Source organism: Archocentrus centrarchus, unplaced genomic scaffold, assembly GCF_007364275.1.
Source record: "Archocentrus centrarchus isolate MPI-CPG fArcCen1 unplaced genomic scaffold, fArcCen1 scaffold_26_ctg1, whole genome shotgun sequence".
NCBI lineage: Eukaryota > Metazoa > Chordata > Actinopteri > Cichliformes > Cichlidae > Archocentrus > Archocentrus centrarchus.
Genome location: NW_022060256.1, coordinates 7,600,448 through 7,620,866, shown reverse-complemented (window position 1 = coordinate 7,620,866; position 20,419 = coordinate 7,600,448). Strand labels below are relative to the sequence as shown.

The following is a 20,419-nucleotide window of genomic DNA, read 5'->3' as shown; positions in this document are numbered from 1 at the left end:
CGACAGGACAAGACTCAGCTGTACATCTGCATCTGAAGGAGAAAGGGCACTCTTTTGAGGATGCCAATGTTCACATTTTGGACAGGGAAGAAAGATGGTTTGAAAGAGGAGTGAAAGAAGCCATCTATGTCCACCGTGAACAGCCATTATTGAACAGAGGAGGTGGATTACGTCACCAACTATCCCCCACTTACAGTGCTGTCCTGAGCTCCCTTCCCAGACGTCTCAACCCCCATTCACACCTTTGTTCCAGTGACCTCAATAGGCCACATGAAACAATGGAGCGAAGTCCCAAATTGGTTTCACCTAAAACCACTGATTGAAATGATCCACGCCTCCTTTCACACCTTGGCACATGTGTTTATGCACATAACAATAGAGGGTCATAACCACCTCCAGGGGACTACGCCCACAGGGGTTTAAATACCTGGGTCTCTCCACCATTTGTTTGAGAACTGAAGAAGCGTTTCGGATGAGAGGTGAAACGTCTTCAAGAAACAAAAAGAAGTCCAGTCGCCTTTTTTCAAGCTTCAGGGACTACTATGACCTGGATGACTGAGAATCTACACAGACAACAGATAGAGATGTGAACGGGTTGGTGGTGTACCTCCTGTTTAGGACTACGCTTCCTCGTCACAGTCACCCAGCCAGCCTGATTTCCCAGCTGCTCTGGATCTGCTCGGGAAGAGCTATTGGTGGCTAAGCTACCTTGGTCTGCACCGACTACAAGGGCCTGGCAAGCTACAGGAGTTTCCAGGGTGTGGAGCAGAGTCTCCAGTTCAGTTAGCCTAGCCTCCAAGGCTACAAATACAATATATTCATTGCAAGTACCGTTACTGATAAAGGAGGCCAAGGAGTAACTAAATGAAAGCAAAGAAGAATAGAGTTTAGAGAAAAGCAATGATGTTAAATGATTAGATTAGATTAGATTCAACTTTATTATCATTATACACAAGTATACAAGGAAAATACAAAGAATTGAAATTGCAGTTGTCACTTGTGCTACTTATGCTCCCATTGGCTGTTATGGGCAAATATTTTGGGGATGTGAAATGCTCCAAAAAAGCAGCAGTTGTGTTGTTGAAATTTGGTCTGATGTGCCACAATATGGGCCATCAAACAACCTTCAAATTACAAACTTTCTCCTGCTGAACAACCATCAGGTGCACTGGAACCACATGTTAAAAATAAAGAGACACACCTGAATCTTATAAGGAAGCCCAGGTTTGATAAATGGGGGCGTCGACACCAGGCTCAGGCTGTAAGGTGATTTGACAAACTTCACTGCAGCAAACTCTGTTTCCTGAGTAATACCACCTGAGAAACAAAAACAGGTCCCCCACAAAGTAAGTATATAAATAATTAAAATAGTCATGTCAAGAGCAGAGTGATCCGTGCATACCTTCGAGTTCTTTCACCAGTACACCTATGTACAGGTACTTCCCCACCAGGCTGTTGAGGTCTTTTGGTCCATCGTGTTGGGACAGAATATTCTCCATGTTAATATTCACATCCACTTCACCCAATGAGGACAACTGAAGGGGACACACGCAAACAACACTTATAAGAAACATGGACCCAGATCTGAAAACAACAGATATGAGTTGATGAGAATCACCTGGAGGAGGACTGTGTGACTTTCTGAGCTAATTAGGCTGCTAGAATAAATTTTTCTTTTCTTCTTTCAACAGTATGCAGGCACAAGTCAAAGTGTCTCCAACCTTTTGACTGGTATGGTACATTTTCTTTAAAAAAGAAAAAACAGTGATCTTCTGCATTCTGCATTCTCAGCCTGAATTACTCTGGGTAAAGAGCAGATCTCAAGATTCTTGAAATGTGATCTGGTTCTCAAAAAACGCTAGCACCCTTTTGGTGATAAAGAGTTCCTGAGTTGGACAGAAGCAAGTTTGCAAAGACCCCCTGGCTGCTCGATCTACAGCAAGACATCATTTCTAGCACTCTTGCCATGCTTGGAAAACTTTCTAGAAGTCTCATTTTCTCTGAGATACACTCTGGATCTCCTCTGCCAAACAGTGACCCTTCAACTTCATTTTCAGTTTGGGGAAGTTGAAAGGCAGCCAAATGTTAGTAGGGCAGATGGAGGCAGACTGTGTGGGCACATTGGCATGATGATGACACCAGCTGTCATTGAGCCATTGCATTTCAGATCATTTGTGACAAACATGTTCTGTTCAGCAGCTCAGAACTTTGTTGAACTGTGAAATTGTGAGATATGACAAATCCCGACTCAAGACAGTTACTGCTGGGAAACTGCTGCAATCACTTGACCGTGCAGTCCTCCTTTTATACATAACAGAAACAGTCACCTGACTTTTTGATTATCCTTGTATTACTATGAGCACATTATAACAAGGCAAACAACATTTTTCAGTGGCTCTCCTGTGGGTAACAGCTGGTACTTGGGAAAACATTGTTTAGGCCAGTGTTTCTCAAACTGTTTCCCACTGGTGGGGAAAAGTCACGCGGAACAAATGTTGAACATCAGATACAGAACATCTGACGGTGGAATGAGGAAATGTTAGCAGGTATGCAAGCACAGCGAGTACCAAAACTGTCCACCATCACCGTCTGCTGTGTAAATAAGAATAAGATAATAAAAAGAAGGCCTTCAGGGCTGGCAACAGGGAGGATTATACAGCATGTTTACAATGGACTTACCGTATATCAAATGAAAAAGCTTCAGGTGGAATTAATGACACATTCACACCTAATGTCCGTGACAGTAATGTTCTTACTTTTCATGATTTGCTGAGAAATTTCATCCATAAATTTATGTGCTGATTGATTGATTCAGAAAATCTGCTCCGAAAAGTTTTAACTGAACCTTCTTTAAATGATACAAGATATTTTTCCTGCTTCTACAAAGACTGGAATAATTGTCTGTTTATTCTGTAATAGCTGATGATTGGGTTTTTGTTATTTTTTATTTAAATGGACAATAATCTCTGAAATAAATTAAAGTTATTATTGGTATACAAATCTAAATCTTTTAAAAACCATGAGATTAATAAACCAGCCGTCCTGAAAAAGTGAAACATTTTGATACCTGAACAGTTTCTGTAAAAGTATGCAGGAGAAATGCACAAAAACATGTGGAAGAATAAAGGATAACAACAACAACAACTAATGATAATAATAATAATAATAATAATAATAATAATAATAATAATAATAATAATAATAATAATAATAATAATAATAGTATTTATGTCTCTTACACTTTCTCTGATGACAGAGTTTGAGATGATAACTGGAGGATTTTTTCCGCTAACATAGCCATAGCGCAGAAACACCTCACCATCATCCACTGGAGCACCATGGAGATACCTGGGACAGGTAAAATACCAGCTGAGTGTAACTGACAGCATCAAATTATTTAAAAGTTTTAAAATGGCGTTGGGATGTTTATTTACTTGGCGGAGACCTTGAAGTTGAAATTAGTGAAGAAATTGTGACTGATGTAGTTTGCTTCTGGTTCCACAAGGATGGAGATACTGGGAAGAACTGATGCAGAATGAAAGCAGTTAATAATTTATGTTTTACGCTTCATAATTTATCATCAGTTTGGCTCATGAGATTTTAATATACCATATTCTCTAACTTCAAAGTCAGTTGTTGCAGTTGTGGTGAAATCATTTGGGTAAGAAGCTTCAATGGACCAAATCCCCAACCTGGAATCACAACCTGGAATTAGTGTAAATACACATGTGTGTGTAGTTTATTGTTTTTATTTATTTTCATTTCTTACTTTGGGTTGATGGGGATCTTGAAAGGGTTTTGGAGAGATGGGATTCCATTGTTCACATCAACCATCTCCACAATGTCCACTGTGGTACGATCTGGGTCCTGCAGGGGGGGCGTGTAGGATATTATGAAACAGGTCGCAACATATCAGTGCCCCCTTCAGGTACATGTGACATCTTCCCACTCACCTTAAAGGTCAGGAAGACGCTGCGATTAGCTGGCCTCAGCTCCTGGTTCAAGGAGAATGCCCTCACTTTCACTGGACACAGAAACACCGCCAAAAATGAGTGGACAGAGAACAGCTTTTTTTAAATCTTATTTAACCACTTTAATTTATTCAGATAATGGGGAACCTAAATGAGGACCATCTGAATTTTTGAAGGAATTAGAACTATCTAAGTAGGTAAACCAGGACAAAGACAACCTGAAAGATAAAAACTGACCCTGAGCTGTCCTCTTGTGCCATATCCCTGTTCGTGTAGCCTACTTATCATCAGTATGTCCTGGTTCCTCAACACCTGACAAAGACCCGAGCAGTGTCTGAGCTGGTATGGCTTCAGTTATATATATACCTTCCAAGGTAGGTGGGAGGGGTAGAGGTGGGAGGCCTAGCCTGGGGGACACTTACTGTATACATGCCCTGGGTGGTATTCGACCTATTGTTCCAAAGACAGTAGTGTCCCCACTGCTGTTCAGCATTGGCCTGAAGCCGCTCAGCCAGATCATTAACAAGACTGGCTACGTATACCAACTACTACAACTACAACTGAGCAAACATCAGCCACCTCCTCTACATGGATGACATCATGCTGTATGCCAGATGTGAACTGATCCACACCAGTAGGATCTACAGCACTGACATCACAATGTCATTCGGACTGGAGAAATGTAATCAATTGGTTAACAAAGATGGGCAAGGTAGTCAGAACTGAGGGGATTGCACTACCAGTGGGCAACATTGCAGTCACTGAGGACAGCTACAAAAACCTTGGATTTCCACAGGAAAATGGGAACCATCAAGAAGCCGCTAGGAAATCTGGAAGCACCAAATACCTAGAGAGAGTAAGGTAAGTCCTGAGGCATCAAGTGAATGGGAAAAACACTTGGTGGCACTCACTAGGTGTTGGCTCTCACTGCAGTATCACTTCCTTTTCCTGTTCCAGCACTGTAGAGGGCTTTTTATAGAGCAACAAACTGTTTTTCCATTTGTGTTGCGGCTTTTGTATTTGACCTGACACCTCTGGGCCACCGTTCAGTTCAGTTCAGTTCAGTTCAGTTCAGTTCAGTTCAGTTCAGTTCAGTTCAGTTCAGTTCAATTCAATTCAATTCAATTCAATTCAATTCAATTCAATTCAATTCAATTCAATTCAGTTCAGTTCAGTTCAGTTCAGTTCAGTTCAGTTCAGTTCAGTTCAATTCAATTCAATTCAATTCAGTTCAACTCAACTCAACTCAACTCGTCTTGAGGTGCTTTATATTGTAGGTAAAAATGCTACAAATAAAACAAGTTTTTCAATTTTCCAATTAGGGTGGAGTCAGAGTTTCAAATTCAAATTGAATTAAAACTCTGTCTGTTTTACTCTTTGGTGCATTTGAGGATGCTATATTGATATTTCTTTGTGAATTTTTATGCTTAAATAGTTTTTTGCTGGTTTTTGGTGGTCTGGGAGCAGGCACAGGGGATTTGGGGGGGATGGCAGGAGGACAGAAGCTGCAGAGAGGCGTGTTACTGCAACTGCAACTCTGCTTCCTGGTCTCAACCCTGGATACACACACACACACACACACACACACACACACACACACACACACACACACACACACAAACCAAATAAATTGTTAGGTGGGGTCAATGAAGTTAACCATAGTTGTGTTGTTGTTTAGTGAGTGAACCTCATTTTGAGTTGGGCCTTGTTGAGTAGCTACTTTTTGTATTTCCTTATATCATTTTACTGTAGTTACGGACATTGTTGATGATTTTTTTATTCAGTTTTTACACTTTTGCCTTTCTGCCTCACTGCTTGGTCCCTGAAAACACTGCATGATCTCTCATCACTGCTAGTCTCTTCCTTTGTGCACACAGGAGATCACATGCACATGGGAACTCTTTAGAGCCGTCATATCATCTGTACAACATACTAAACCCTCTAGCCTCAGATCCTCATCTCAGTTTGCGGGTTTATGAGCAGATAAGGACCACCTGAACAAAGACCATCCTAACTTTGTGCTTTCCAAGCTGTGATGTAGGGCTGTGTCCAGCTACCTGAGTCTAAAGATCGATTATAAAGCATAAGATTAATAAGGAGAAGGCTGCGGCCTGAACTGGGACAAACTTGTCTCACCACTCTGAAGCGGTGTGTACAGCGGTTTGTCGGTTTGGATGAACAGGAAGCCATTGGCACGATTGATGGGCACAGACTGGTGCTGGTTGATCGTATCTGATTGCACATGGAGAACCACATCAGTCACACTCTTGTCTAACTGGTTTGGGTATAGCTGGAGAGACAACAAAAGGAAGTGACATCATCATTATTTCAGATGCTTTCAGATAAACCGCAGGTGCTAGCCTGTATGCGTCATGTCTCACCCGGACTTTGGCATCAGCCTGGTGGTTATTTTGTGCGTTGAGGGTCACGACTTCCCGAGCCAGAACCTTGTGATTTGGAGCCATCGATGTCTTTAGGAACACGTAGACGGTGACCTCATCTGTAAAACCAAACAGCTGCACCACCACGGTCTCCAGGGCGTCCAAGCGGAACGAGAGAGGCGCTGATATCAGATACCTGAGAGGGCAGATGTTTTAATGTGGCGCATGTTTGTGTTGTTATTAGTGTGTATCATTAGTTTGGTATTTTTACCTTTGTCTTTAGCAGCTTACATTGTAATATTTGCACATATGCATTGCCGATTTTATTCTCTTTGTAAACTGGAATGACTGCTCTTTGTACACCTCTAGTGTGTGTACATGCACGTCTATCCAGACTTGTATGAATTATGAATTTGATTTGAAAAAAGTGTATTCATGCTATGCCGGTGTTCTGCATTTACTTTAATGAGTCAAATACAAAAATAATTGTCCTCCAGTGACTCAGAGCTAACACTCCATGCAAGCCAAGAGCTACTTTCTCACCAAACATCCCTGGAAGTTCAAGATTCTCAATGTGGGAACTTTCCAACAAGTTTGTAGATCTCTTCAAAGGTTTAAATGAACCTTTCAGGAACCTTTGCAGCCATCTCACTGTGGGTCTTAAAAATCTACTGGATGTAATTCTGGCTTATTTCAGCCTTCCGTAAACTGTTCTGTAGCTATAGTGTCACTATGTGTCATGCAAACATTGCCCTTTCTACGTGTGTTGTAGATCTTATGATTTAGAAGTAGAGAGCTCAGAAGTTCTGTAGCTTCATGTTGTGTTGAAGGACAGTGAAAAAAGACAAACTTATCTGATGCTGCAAATTTATAATGATGTTGCAAAAAAACTGTTTTGTACACCTATGCTGAAAGCTTCTGACCACCAGAATGTATGACCTTTGAGCAAGGGTGGTTTGGATTGGCTAACTCTCCCCGGGATGTACATGATCCACCTGGTTAAATGTGATTGGTCAAACGAACTTGAACTACAAGCAGAAACAGGAAAGCTTCTGGCACAAAAACCTTATCTGTTTATAGAGGTTATTGATTCTGTGGTCCATAACCTCTTAACATCCACCAGGTTGCCAGCGACCTGTTTGGAATAGATTCCCAGCTAGAACTTTCACCTGCATGGCATATCCAATATCTGGAAGATCAAACTGTAACTAAAATAATTTGACACGAAAGGCAAAACTGTCTAGTTTCTGGAGCTGGACTTCTTTGACATATGGCTAAAATACAACCTAACCTTAACTCTTAGCTGTCCACTGGTGACCTGGTGGACAGTAAACAGAAATAATTTACTGTAATTCCTTCTGTGCATACCCCTGCAGGTGGACTTTAAATATCACATGAAAATGAACACAGCTGTTCAAGCCCCAAACAGCTGCAGCAGTAAATGTAAGGCTGCAGGGTAATAAAAAAATTAATTAACAAGTAATAATGCTCAAATAGACTTACGCTCTGGACTGAGCCTCCGTCCTACAGCAGAGAAGCCACACACACACAAGGAGGACACACACCTTCATCCTGAAGGTGAGTTAGGAAACAAACTGAGCTCTACAGAGATGCCGCTCACTGAGAAAACTGTCTGATAGCACCACACAGCTGGATGTTATAGTTATTAATCAACTCAGCTATTGGCAAATGCCTGAAAGTCATCAATGAAATAGGACAGAGTTAGGAGCTTCTCTGTTTGTGTGTATGTAGTGCTGAGTGTGTTTGTGTGTAACAAAGGTGAGTTTACTCAGGAGGGGTTTTCAGATCTTACCTAACAGTGTTGACACTGAGGTTATCAGCTCCTGAGTCAGACAAGTCCCATCAGAAAGCAAACAGTCTTCTCTTCACTGCTGCAGAAAACACGAACAAAGGTCAGGACTCAAACATTTTGGTGACGTTTACTCCAACAAGTTAAAGCAGATTAACAGTGTAAGGTGCTGTTAGGGCAGCACGGTGGTGCGGTGGTTAGCACTGCTGCCTCATCTGGAAGGCCTGTCTCTGTGGAGAGACAGGTCAAGGTGGAATCGAACCCAAATCAAGGTGGAGTTTGCATGTCCTCCCACAGTCCAAAGACTCCCACTCCCTAGCAACCTGTACAAGGTGTGTCCTATGACAGCCCCCTCCCCAAACAGGATAAGCGGAAGTGAGTGGATGGTGCTGTTAGCATCCCCTAGAGGCTACTGTCTCAAATCAGCCACAACAAGAGCAAGCAACATCTGAAGGCTGAGTCGAGGCCTGTGCAATGAGACCAGATTAGGGTTTGGGTTTTCAGGGTCACAGCAGTGGTTCTGTTCTTATCGGATCAAATGTCATATTTGACTTGTGCTGTAGACCTTCGAAACCTCTCTTTGCTGGAGGAGCATCTGCATGAGATCATTTGTTCTTTATTTGCTCTAAGGCCATTAAACACCACCAGAATAATCCAGGAGAAACGCTGACTCTTGATTAAACCTTTTCATAATCCTCACTTAGATGTTAGATTCAAGTCATTGTCGTTGTGCACACAATGAAATGATCGTTCCAGATCGCTCATCCAGAGACGAGCATCTGTCATGCAGCCAGAGACCAGGTGTCTTGCCCAAGGACACAAGTAGTTATAGACCTGCAGCATTGGTGATTTATGACCGACAGGTGGGTGACAGGTGGGGGTCAAAGGTCATGCGCGTACATGAGCATCCTCGTGCGCGTTCGTGTGATCGTGCGCGATCGAATGATTTATGATTATCAGCTGCATGTGTGTGAGTGGAGGAGAGTCAGGAAAAAAGGGCAATCCCGTCCACACTGTTTGTGAAAGATGTTTAAATAAACTCTTTCTTTAACAGGTGATATGAGCATCAAAGGCTGTAATTCTCCACGCAGTTATACCATCTGTTTTTTAACTATAAGACAATGCACACTTCAGCTGACTGGCATAAAAACAGACCATCACCTGTTGAAATCCTGCTGAATTCGTATTTCCCACACTCTCTCTCCCACTATCTTTCATTACAAGAAGACTTCATCAAAAGGGCAAACCCATCCACACTGTTTGTGAAGATGTTGTTAAACAGGTGATATCTGAGCATCAAAGAGGCTATTTCTCCACACACACGCTATTATACCATCTGTTTTTTAACTAGAAGGCTGGCTGAACTAAAAGCTGACTGCCATAGATCAGACCCACTACCTGATGAAATCGTTCCGGATCCGTGCTTAATTTTCACACGCAAATAATTACACCAACGTTTTTACTTAAAGTCGATGCAACGCAAAAATAAATAAAAAAATACAGATATCACTACAATTCCCATCACCCATAGAACAATGTGGCGCCTTTTTACAACGTCACAACCAGTGACAGAGACCGGTCTTGTTTACAGCTGGGAGGGTTGGTGCTTTCACGTTTCAACGAGCTCGTCAGTTTCTTAAAAAGAAAAGTTCTGCGGTTATTTTTAATTTGATTTAACAATCAGGATATAATGATAATAGACAGGGCAGGACGCAGTACTTTTCCAGAGTGAACAGGTGGTGGTTAAAAAAGGACTGAGGGGAGGGTTTCAAACAAACAAACAGGACACACACTCAGTCATAAAAAAAAGGGTTGTGGTTTATAAAACAGGCATGGCGAAGACCTCACTAACACTCTGTGAAGACGATCGCTGTGCACTTTTCCTCGTTTTTCCATGGACTCCGGAGCAAACACTACTCTCTCTCTGTCTTTTTTTAAATGGATTCAGGTAAGCATATTTTACATAAAATTATGCGAAGCAAAACTGTATTCTGTATATCATCTCATTTCTTTTTTAAAAAAAATAATAATAATGGTGTTATGGTAGAATAGGTAATGACTCTAAAGCACCGCTCTTGGTCCTGCTGCTCCATTAATGATGCTGAGCTATAGAGGAATGGATGCTTTGACTGGAAAATAGGCTTTATCCCTCTGAAAGTGGCTCTTTTGATGACAGTTAGGTGCATTCATGCTGCACTTCCTTCTGAATGCAGGAAGTTTGTCCTATTTTAATTCACAAACCCATGTAGGCCTATATCTCAGATAGATCTGTGCTATGAAAGGGTATAAATAATGAAGGCTGCAGTCTTTATAAGTTAAAAAAGACCCACAGCACTGTTACATAACAGTGGAATGAGTTATGAGGATAACAAATTAGCCAGAGTAGGCTTGAGTACAGTAACATTCAGGAGTAATCAGCTGCACTACTCTAACACAAAATTGGATTTGTGCTCATATTTGTCCTCTAAATGTAACCTCAGCTTTTTTTGCATCTATAAATGTCCTCTTGTTTCCCTTGGCAACTTCACCTCTTCTGAACATCGCAGCTTCTTGGTTACCGACAAGGTCCCTCTTGCTTGTATCTTGGTTTAAGACTTGCAAAAATTCCTCACGTATCTTACAGGACAATCCTTATTCTCTGAACACGAGTCTCTCTCTGTCTCTTGCTCCTTATTGAGTGTTTCTAACACAGAAACTTTCAAAATTGTATCCAGTCTGATGGTGACATGCTAAACTGACATTGTTTATCTTGTTTAGTCCAAATCTTGGGATGCATGCTATCCACCTCATAGATCTATGTTTAAAACACAATACAGTCGTGGTCAAAAGTTTGTACAAACTCATCATGGGCATGGATCTCATGTTTTTTTTTTATTATTTCTTTGAACTGTTCCTTTTCCAGGATGGAATTATTGGACTCAAATTTAAAGATACACCCCACTAATGGTATAATGTCCCTTAGCAAGTTGCACCTCAGCCAGATGCTTTTTGGTATCCATCAACCAGCCTCTGACATAGTTATTTCACTACTGTTCTTGGCAGAATTAGTAGAGTTAATTTACACTGGTTGGTTTCCATGGCACCAGTTTTTAAGCGTAGGGCACAAATTTTCAAGGATTTGGGAAGGAAATTCCAGCAGCTTAATGTTGGTCTGCTAGCGATGTGTTTGGGATCATTGGGATCATGGTCCTGTTGTAACACTCAGTTGTATCATTATATACAACCATCATTGTGTATTACATGAATGATGGCTACATAACTAACAATTTTAGTTTTTCCAGACGTTAAAACTTCAACTGTTACAACTTCACAACCATCACAGATGCTGACCGTTCCTCCTCCTCCTCCTGATTCCTCATCTTCTTCACTTCCACCATCTCCCCAATTACCTGAAGAGCAACTGACGAAGCACGGCGTCGCGGCCGTTAAGCTCGTCACACTACGCCTTCTGTGTAAGGCCGTGCAGAACTAACATGAAGGGATATGCCACGGATGTCGAGTCAAACACCCTAGCTATGATCAGCACAGCTGTAAGCAGGATATTCATGATTTCTACTACGCGCCCCATTACGACGAAGTGATGAAAAGATTCAGGACAGATCGACTCATTCCTGCCATTCGACTCTTTTTGTGGTCAAACAGTCTGGACGACGCACGTAAGGATTTCACACAGATTGTGGACGCTCAGGTGTCTGAATTGATGCATGCATTAAACATCACAGATGCAATAGACAGTTTGTATCATGAACTGAGGGAGGAGTATGTCTTTGAGGACTTACCAGCAGAGCTTCTCATGGTGGAAAACTATTGGCTAGGCAAACACAGGATGTGTATGTAATACATTCTCTGTATTTTTGGTTTATGGGGTTGAAATAAAAATCAATGTTAAAACTGTACAGTCTGCTCATTTTTAACTCTGCATTCCTCATGGAAAACACAGTGCAACATATGTTTAATCATCTTTTCATTCATAAAACATCACATACTATGTCCCCAAACAAACAAAAACTAACGTTAAAGCAATCGCTGTGTATTTTCCTATCTAAGGTGGGGGAAAAAAAAGAGTTCTTACAGCATTCTTGTATTCTATGTGTTATCACATCTGCATTTTCTTAAAAAAAAAACACTAACTGACTCTAATTTTCAGGTACAAAGAGGTCGGCACTCACCCATGTACACTTTAACTATTCATTCCCAATTACCAGGGTGTGTGTGTGTGTGTGTGTGTGTGTGTGTGTGTGTGTGTGTGTGTGTGTGTGTGTGTGTGTGTGTGTTTGTTACTTTAGTTTCTGTTTTTTAAAATCCACAGTTAAAACTTTTGAATAGTCTGTTTTTATTCAATAATAATAATAATAAACCCGTCATCACTGTGAAAAGGATCATGGCATTAGTTTCTCACCATTCAACATTATAAATTTGACTCGATAAAGTCAGAACATAAAGTAAAACATCACAGGTTTAGATTAGTATTAGTACTCCACTTTGTGATTTGTGAAGCTGGATCTGGTGTACCACGACCGCTGATGAAATTCCATCACTATCAGTGAACTGTTTTGGCTAGGAGCTGGCATCTGGCTTCACATTGCCCCCACCCTCTCGTCTCCGTCTGCATCCCCTCCTGACCCTGATCTTACCCACCGTATTGCTATCCTGGCTTTAAATATGCAAATATGTTTCTGCTCTGTCGCAGAGGTTTTTGTAACCTTATACTGTGTATGTGCATATGTATACAAAGTATGAGATGATTTTTTCCTCACTCAACCCTATATGTTTTCACTATTGTTTCTGTCTTTTTAATGGCAGCTCCTCCAGAAGGGGGGCAGCATGGCCACAGTTCACCTATCTCCCCATGTTTGTCCTGTTTGTCTTCTTGGATGGGTGTTCTGTTAACTGTAATTTCCCCATTGTGGGATCAATAAAGTATCATCAAATAGATGTACGTCCCTAAAAAAGCCCCAAAGTCTCAGTCATGCGAGGCCTAAATTGTTTTTATTCATAAAGAATCAAAAACTTCACATGCACCGTTGTTTTGATCAAATGTAAGTTCGACAAGAACCCCTGACAGGAGGAGTTGAATAACATCAGAAGCTATTTCCCTAAAAGAAGATCATTTAATCATTAAAGATATGCTTTTTCACACCCTTTAACCACAGTGTGCATTGAATGATACCATAATCTCCTGCATCATCCCTCCTATGATCACTCCCCACTCCTATGTACGATTTAAAATCCACAACTTGATGGTTAAGCCTGTCTTTTGACCTGGATAAATAAACTTAAACTACTTTTTATTTTACCCAAAAGCATCTACAGCAGCTTTCAGCACCATAGGGCATATCCTCTAACCGTTTGCATGCACAAAGAGTCTAAAGTCAGCACAGAAACATGCTGTGGAAACAGCACAAAATACGTTTGTTTGGTTTTTTTTCTGTATCGTAGCCTGCACACAGGGTTAGCGTCAGAGCAAAGGATCATGGGAGTTCTCATGGCGGTGTTTATGTGTTTAGTTATAGAGTTATCAGCTATGTTTTGCTGCTCTGTCATTGATATTATTATTATTAGTTTGAGATGTGAATTACGCACGCTGTCTGGTATGAGGTTAGCTAGTTAATGGAACACCGTGACTACTTCAGCGCACGTCCTGTGCTCTGTGCGAATAAAACAGCAGTTCCTGCATATGACCAGTAGGATGAGGTCAGGACTTAGGTTATAAGCTTGGTCCTGCAGCGTTTGCACAGTGTGAGAATTTTACAATGTCACAGAAGTACAATCTGGTGGAGACGTGTCAGCTACACGCGGTCGTGCTCGACTTTGTGAAACTTACCGTCAAGTCCGTTCTAAACATGATTATTCAAAAACACAGAAGAGAGATTTGCGCAGGTTGTGAAACCTCACACACTTAACTTATATTATAAATTTTTCATTATTTTATGTCTATGAACATGTATTTTAACTATGTGATGTTTGTATTTCTCAATGGATCCTTTCCTTGCTAAAATATCATCTTAGTTTGATTTCACTATAGAGGACCTAAGTATTTTTCATAGTATCATATCAATGTTTGTTGATGCACAAAGTCTGCGACAAGATGTTTTTAAAATAAAAGTTTGTAATGCAGTACTGGTGAGACACAGCAGCGTTTTATACACAAATCTGCACACTGTCTCATGCCTAAGTATTGAGCAGACACTTGATGGTTCGTATAGTTATGATCCATGCTACAAAAGACCAAAACATAATGTTGTAGGAGTCAGTGGAAGGAGACACGAGCAGGTATGTAGTCTCAGCTTTATTGGCGGTAAACTCACAACAAGCTAGGACTCAAAATATGACTGCCTCTCAAAAGGAGAAATCAAGCCCTTTTATCCCAGGCCTCTCTCTCCCGCCTTTTCCAGATCTATTCCGGTCTCTCTCTTCGCAATAAGAGCTTGGGGCATTCTGGTGTGAAATGTGCATATATGTGGCCACCACACAGGCCCCCCCTGAACACACAGAATGGCAAACAATACAATAATAAAAACAGCAACCATTTTCAACTCAACATAGCAAAAATAAAATACCACATCAAGAGTATCTCCTAGGGGGTTTAACAAGGCGGCCGCTATGGCTGTGCTTGGCGACCACAGGTGGTGAAAACGAGGAAGGGGCATAGCCCCGACTACGGCGAGACTGCCCCCTCGCAGGGGAAAAAACAGCAGCCGGGGGCAGGTCCTCCGAGTGAGGCATAGAAACGGGAGGACGACCGCGGCGCGGAGGTTGGGCCAACTCAATAGGACCATCCGGAAACACGTGAGCAGGCTTAAGGCGATCCACCGAAACCCGCTCCTGACTACCTCCCAGCTCAACCAAAAAATCCTTAGGTCCCACCTCTAGCACACGGAATGGACCATCATAAGGAGGTCGAAGTGGAGAACGGTGCGCGTCATGGCGGATAAAAATGTACTTGGCAGACATCAGGTCCTTTGGCACATATGACTGTGGAAGGCAGTGATGCACCGCTACTGGGGCCAAAAACCTATCATTCCCCGGGAAAACCGGCCCGCTCCTTTTGTCGGCCCCCGAAGCAGATGCGCCAGGAAGGAATTCCCCTGGAACCCTCAAAGGCTGGCCCAGGACCAGCTCAGCTGAAGAAGACTGCAGGTCCTCCTTAGGGGTCGCACGCAGGCCCAGCAGGACCCAAGGAAGGCGGTCAACCCAGCTGCTGTCCACCAGCGCAGCCCGTAAGGCAGCCTTCATGGTACGGTGGAACCTCTCGCAAAGGCCATTGGCCTGCGGGTGGTACGCGGTAGTGCGATGGAGTTTGACGCCAAGGTTCTCCACCACAGCAGTCCACAGCTCAGACGTGAACTGAGGACCCCTGTCAGATGTCAAGTCAAGCGGTACGCCAAACCGAGATACCCAGGAGGAGACGAACGCACGAGCAACATCTGCTGAGGTGGTTGACGACAAAGGAACTGCTTCAGGCCACCGAGTCGTCCTGTCCACCATTGTCAGGAGATGGGTGAAACCCCGGGAAGGGGGAAATGGACCTACCAGGTCTACATGGACATGTTCGAACCTTCTCTGGGGTATGGGAAAGTGCTCCAGAGGGGATTTGGTGTCTCGTTGCACTTTGGCGCGCTGAAAAGCAACACATGAGGAAGCCCACGCCCTGACCTCTTTCCGGAGGCCGGGCCACACAAACTTGGCCCCCACCAACTTAACCCCTTAACTGGCAAGGGCCCGGTGACGGGCCGTTTGTAGTCCCTAGACCCTCCCATTTTTATTGACACGTCATTCGGCCAATCATGTAACTGGCTGCACCAAATCACCTGACAAAGCTACGTGACGCCCTCTGAGTATTATTGGCTCTGGGAAACCCATTTCTTAACATGATTGGCCGAATGAGGTGTCAGTCAAAATGGGCGGGTCTAGCCTGCCATATAAATGCACTTCATTCGGCCCGCGGACCAGACGCAGCCGATTAATAGGCTATGAAATGGGTTGTTCAGAGCCAATAATGACCAGAAGGCGTTATGTAGTTTTTGTCAGGTGATTTTTTTGCTGCCAGTTAAGGGGTTAACTGAGGCTTTAACTCCTGGGTGCGAAAGAGAATGAACTGCCTCAAAAACCCGCCGACGCCAGCAAGCAGGAACCAAGGGTCGAGGCCTGCCCAATGAGACGTCGCAAAGTAGGGTTACGCCACTATCCTGAAATGAGACATCTTCCAAACGCAAACTGGACTCGGCCATCTTAAAAGCCTGAATCTCCGTATCCGTAAGTTGGTCGGCAGCCATGGCAGAGTAGTCCACTCCCAAATGCACAGAACTAACCTGCGCCCTGGACAGCAAGTCAGCCACCCGATTACACTTGCCGGCGACGTGCTGAATGTCAGTGGTAAACTCTGAAATAGCAGAAAGCTGCCGTTGCTGCCGTGCAGTCCATGGTTCTGAAACTGTGGTGTCTGATCGATCTGTGTGTTAAATTGTGTGTTAAACTGCATTTATGTATAGGTTTTCTCCTTTAGGATTAAGGCCTTGAGTTCAGGGCTGCTTTGATCAGTGAATGGTATGAGAGAGTGTAACCTTTTGTTGCTCTCTCCAAAAAAGAGAATGACCTCACATACATGCAGGAAATAAGCTATACCTGGTTATTCAGAAAATACTTTATGTAGTGTCTGTATTGCTATGCTAAAATTCTATGTATGCATATATGGTCTCTCTCCTTTTAGGCCTTATTGTTTGTGCAGAAGGGTAACCTGAGCTTTAAGGTCTGGCCTCAAGCCAGAAGGAATGCATAGAATGTCCTTGTAGCTCTCTGGCATGCCATATAAGGAATGACCATATGTTTAGCTGTAGGTTAGGAGGCTGAAGTTTGTTTTTATAACCATATATGGAAGTTAGGATGTGGGGGTTGCTAACACTATATAATGTCTGTCTCCCTTTTGTTCAGTGGAGTTAGGGCGATTGGAATTCCCTGTCCCCAGATGTCTATGAGAAGCATCTGTTTTGACATTGTCTTTTTTGTAAATAAACTCTGTTATACATTAAGACTGTCGGCGAAGGATTTCTTCAACCACATCATGAAACTACAATTTTGCCCTCCATAAACTACAAAACCTTTGCCATGGCAAATGTGAGAGGTTTGTGGTCTACAAAAGCGGTAAAGTCACGGCCCTCAAGCAGGAACCGGAAATGACGTGTCGCGAGAAAAAGGGCAAGGAGCTCCCTGTCAAACGTACTGTATTTCCTCTCCGCATCCTGAAGCTTCCTGCTAAAAAAGGGGAGGGGCTGCCAAGCACCACCCACCCATTGTTCGCACACGGCCCCGACTGCAAAATCGGAGGCATCGGTAGTAAGGGCAACAGGCGCCTCGGGAGACGGGGGGGCCAGCAGGGCAGCGTTGGCAAGAGCAGCTTTGGCACTGTCAAATGCCTGCACCCGCTCAGGTGTCCACTCTATCTCTTGGTTGCCTTTCTTGCCCTTAAGTGCATTGTACAGAGGGTGCATGAGGTGAGCAGCCCGGGGGATAAAACGGTTATAAAAGTTCACCATCCCCAAAAACTCCTGCAGGGGCTTCACTGAGGGAGGGCGCGGAAAAGCAGAAACCGCCTCCACCTTAGCGGGCAGGGGAAACGCCCCTTGGGGCGAAACGAGGTGTCCCAAAAACTCTATGGCCGGCAGACCGAACTGGCATTTAGCTGGATTCACAATCAAACCGTGCTCACTGAGACGCTGGCGGAGGTGCACTGAATCCTCCACGGCGGAAGGACTGGCAACCAGTATGTCATCAAGATAGACGAACAAAAATGGCAAACCACGCAAAACGGAGTCCATGAGGCGCTGAAACGTCTGTGCCGCGCCCTTCAGACTGAAGGGCATTCGCAAAAACTCGAAAAGGCCAAAAGGAGTGATAACCGCGGTCTTGGGCACATCACGCGGATGGACAGGAACCTGATGGTATCCCCTCACCAAATCCACCTTTGAAAAAATAGTTGCCCCCGCAAGATGAACCGAAAAATCTTGAATGTGGGGAACCGGGTACCTGTCATTAGTCGTCGCATTATTAAGGCGCCGAAAATCCCCACAAGGGCGCCACCCACCGTCAGCTTTAGGGACCATGTGCAACGGGGACGCCCACGGGCTGTTCGAGCGGTGCACAATACCAAGGCACTCCATGTTTGCAAACTCCTCCCTGGCTATCGCTAACTTAGCGGCATTGAGACGGCGTGCACGCGCAAAAACCGGCGGACCCACAGTGGTAATGTAATGCTCCACACCATGTTTAGCTACGGCTGCAGAGAAGGTGGGAACCATGAGGGTGGGAAACTCGGCAAGCAAACACTGGTACTCATCACCTGTGGCAAGCATGTTAGCGCGGGGCAGGGGGCCAGGACTACCAAGTGTACAGGGGTAGGTATCAAAAGACACAGCATCTATCAAGCACCTATTAGCTACATCGACCAACAACCTGAAAGCACACAAGAAATCAGCGCCGAGTATAGGTACTGACACAGACGCTATCACAAAGTCCCAGTTAAACTGACATCCCTTGAAACACACAGTCATCAACCTCATTCCATATGTGCGAATGGGGGTACCGTTCGCCGCGTCCAGCAGGGGTCCGTGACATTGTCCCAAGGCGTCCGCAGCTGAAGCCGGCATGATGCTACGCTGAGCATCTGAGTCCACAAGCAGACGGCGTCCCGAAGCAGTGTCCTCAATGAAGAGCAGCTTGTCCGAGCTGCCAGCGCACACAGCTGCTAGTGAGCACCGGCCCTCTCGTTTCCCTGGTGCTGGAAGGTACACGGCGGAATGCAGCGCTTCGCCTTCACTCCGAACCGGCGATGATAGAAGCAGAGCATGCTCTCCTTCCTCCGGCGCTCTGCGACGGCGGCCACAGCACCAGCTTCTCTAGTCTCCGTCCCTTGTAGAGCCGCACTCGGTAAAAGTGCATGCACTCCGGAATGCCTGGATGCCAGCAAAATCTTGTCCGCCTCTTCAGCTAGCCCGCAGTAATCCTTGGCCCGTATCAGAGCAGAGCTGGCTAGCGCGGTGCGTACGGGAGGGGGGAGCTGGCGCAGGAACAGATGCGTAAAGAGAAACGAAGCGTCGCCCGGGCCGAGCAGAGCCAGCATGTGCTCCATCAGTTCGGAGGGTTTACCATCTCCCAAGCCATTCAGGGACAACAGGCGATCAGCCCGCTCTTCGTCTGAAAGCTGATAAATCCGCAGCAGGTTCTCCTTCAGCGCTCCATACTTGTTAGCAGGCGGCGGGTTCCGGAGCAGTCCCATCAGCCGGCGGGTAGAAGCAGAGTCCAGCGCCGCGACGACATGGTAATACTTGGTGTCGTCTGAGGTGATCCCGCGGAGGTGAAACTGGGCCTCCACATGCTGGAACCAAGGTTCTGGATCGTGCTGCCAGAACTCCGGGAGCTTGACCGTGGCCGCAAAAATAGCGGGAGAAACGGCGGCGGCTGGTGAGGAAACAGCGGCCGCGGCCGTTGAGCTGTCGTCAGCAGACATGTTCTTTAGTCGGGGTCACCAATGTAGGAGTCAGTGGAAGGAGACACAAGCAGGTATGTAGTCTCAGCTTTATTGGCGGTAAACTCACAACAAGCTAGGACTCAAAATATGACTGCCTCTCAAAAGGAGAAGTCATGCCCTTTTATTCCAGGCCTCTCTCTCCCGCCTTTTCCAGATCTATTCCGGTCTCTCTCTTCGCAATAAGAGCTTGGGGCATTCTGGTGTGAAATGTGCATATATGTGGCCACCACAATGTAATTATATATTTTTGTGTTTCAAGCGTGTGCTACAGACGAGTCATTGAGCTTAAAAGGAAAAAAAAAAGTCCACACAGCGCTGCTCATAAACCCTAAAGGTGTTAAAGCATCTTTGTACTTCAGCACAGCTGTTATCAACATTATTCTTAAAGATAATTACTCACCTATTCATCTGCTGTTTGATCCATAAAGACTTTATATGTTCATATATCACACCAAACAGATCACAAAATCCATGTTGGACACGCAGGACGTGTAGACACACAAAGTATTTTGTTTATCTCCACAGTTTGTATGTCTCTCCTATTGTAGTTTTAGTTTAAAGCAGCTGTACAAGAGAGAGAAAAGCATTAATTATATTCTAACAGTACACATGAAAGTGCAACAGCGCTGCACCGCGCACATCTACTGGGTGAATATCAAAATTAGCTACTAGGCTTTGTTTTATGAGTAAAATCATTTGTATTGAATTATATTACTTAAAACTATGAGGTGAA

At 44.1% G+C, this 20,419-nt stretch overlaps 1 protein-coding gene across 1 annotated transcript in view; it reads right to left on the bottom strand.

Annotated features, from left to right (window-relative positions):
* Positions 1-20,419, bottom strand: part of LOC115775917 (complement C5-like) — a 118,730-nt gene that overhangs the window by 40,463 nt on the left and 57,848 nt on the right. Inside the window, exons 24-27 of the mRNA XM_030723436.1 lie at positions 3,435-3,522; positions 3,240-3,348; positions 1,403-1,535; positions 1,202-1,317 (exon numbers count right to left, since the gene is read on the bottom strand). Of these exons, the coding sequence (XP_030579296.1) occupies positions 1,202-1,317; positions 1,403-1,535; positions 3,240-3,348; positions 3,435-3,522 (446 nt within the window). The remainder of the gene's footprint in view (positions 1-1,201; positions 1,318-1,402; positions 1,536-3,239; positions 3,349-3,434; positions 3,523-20,419) is intronic.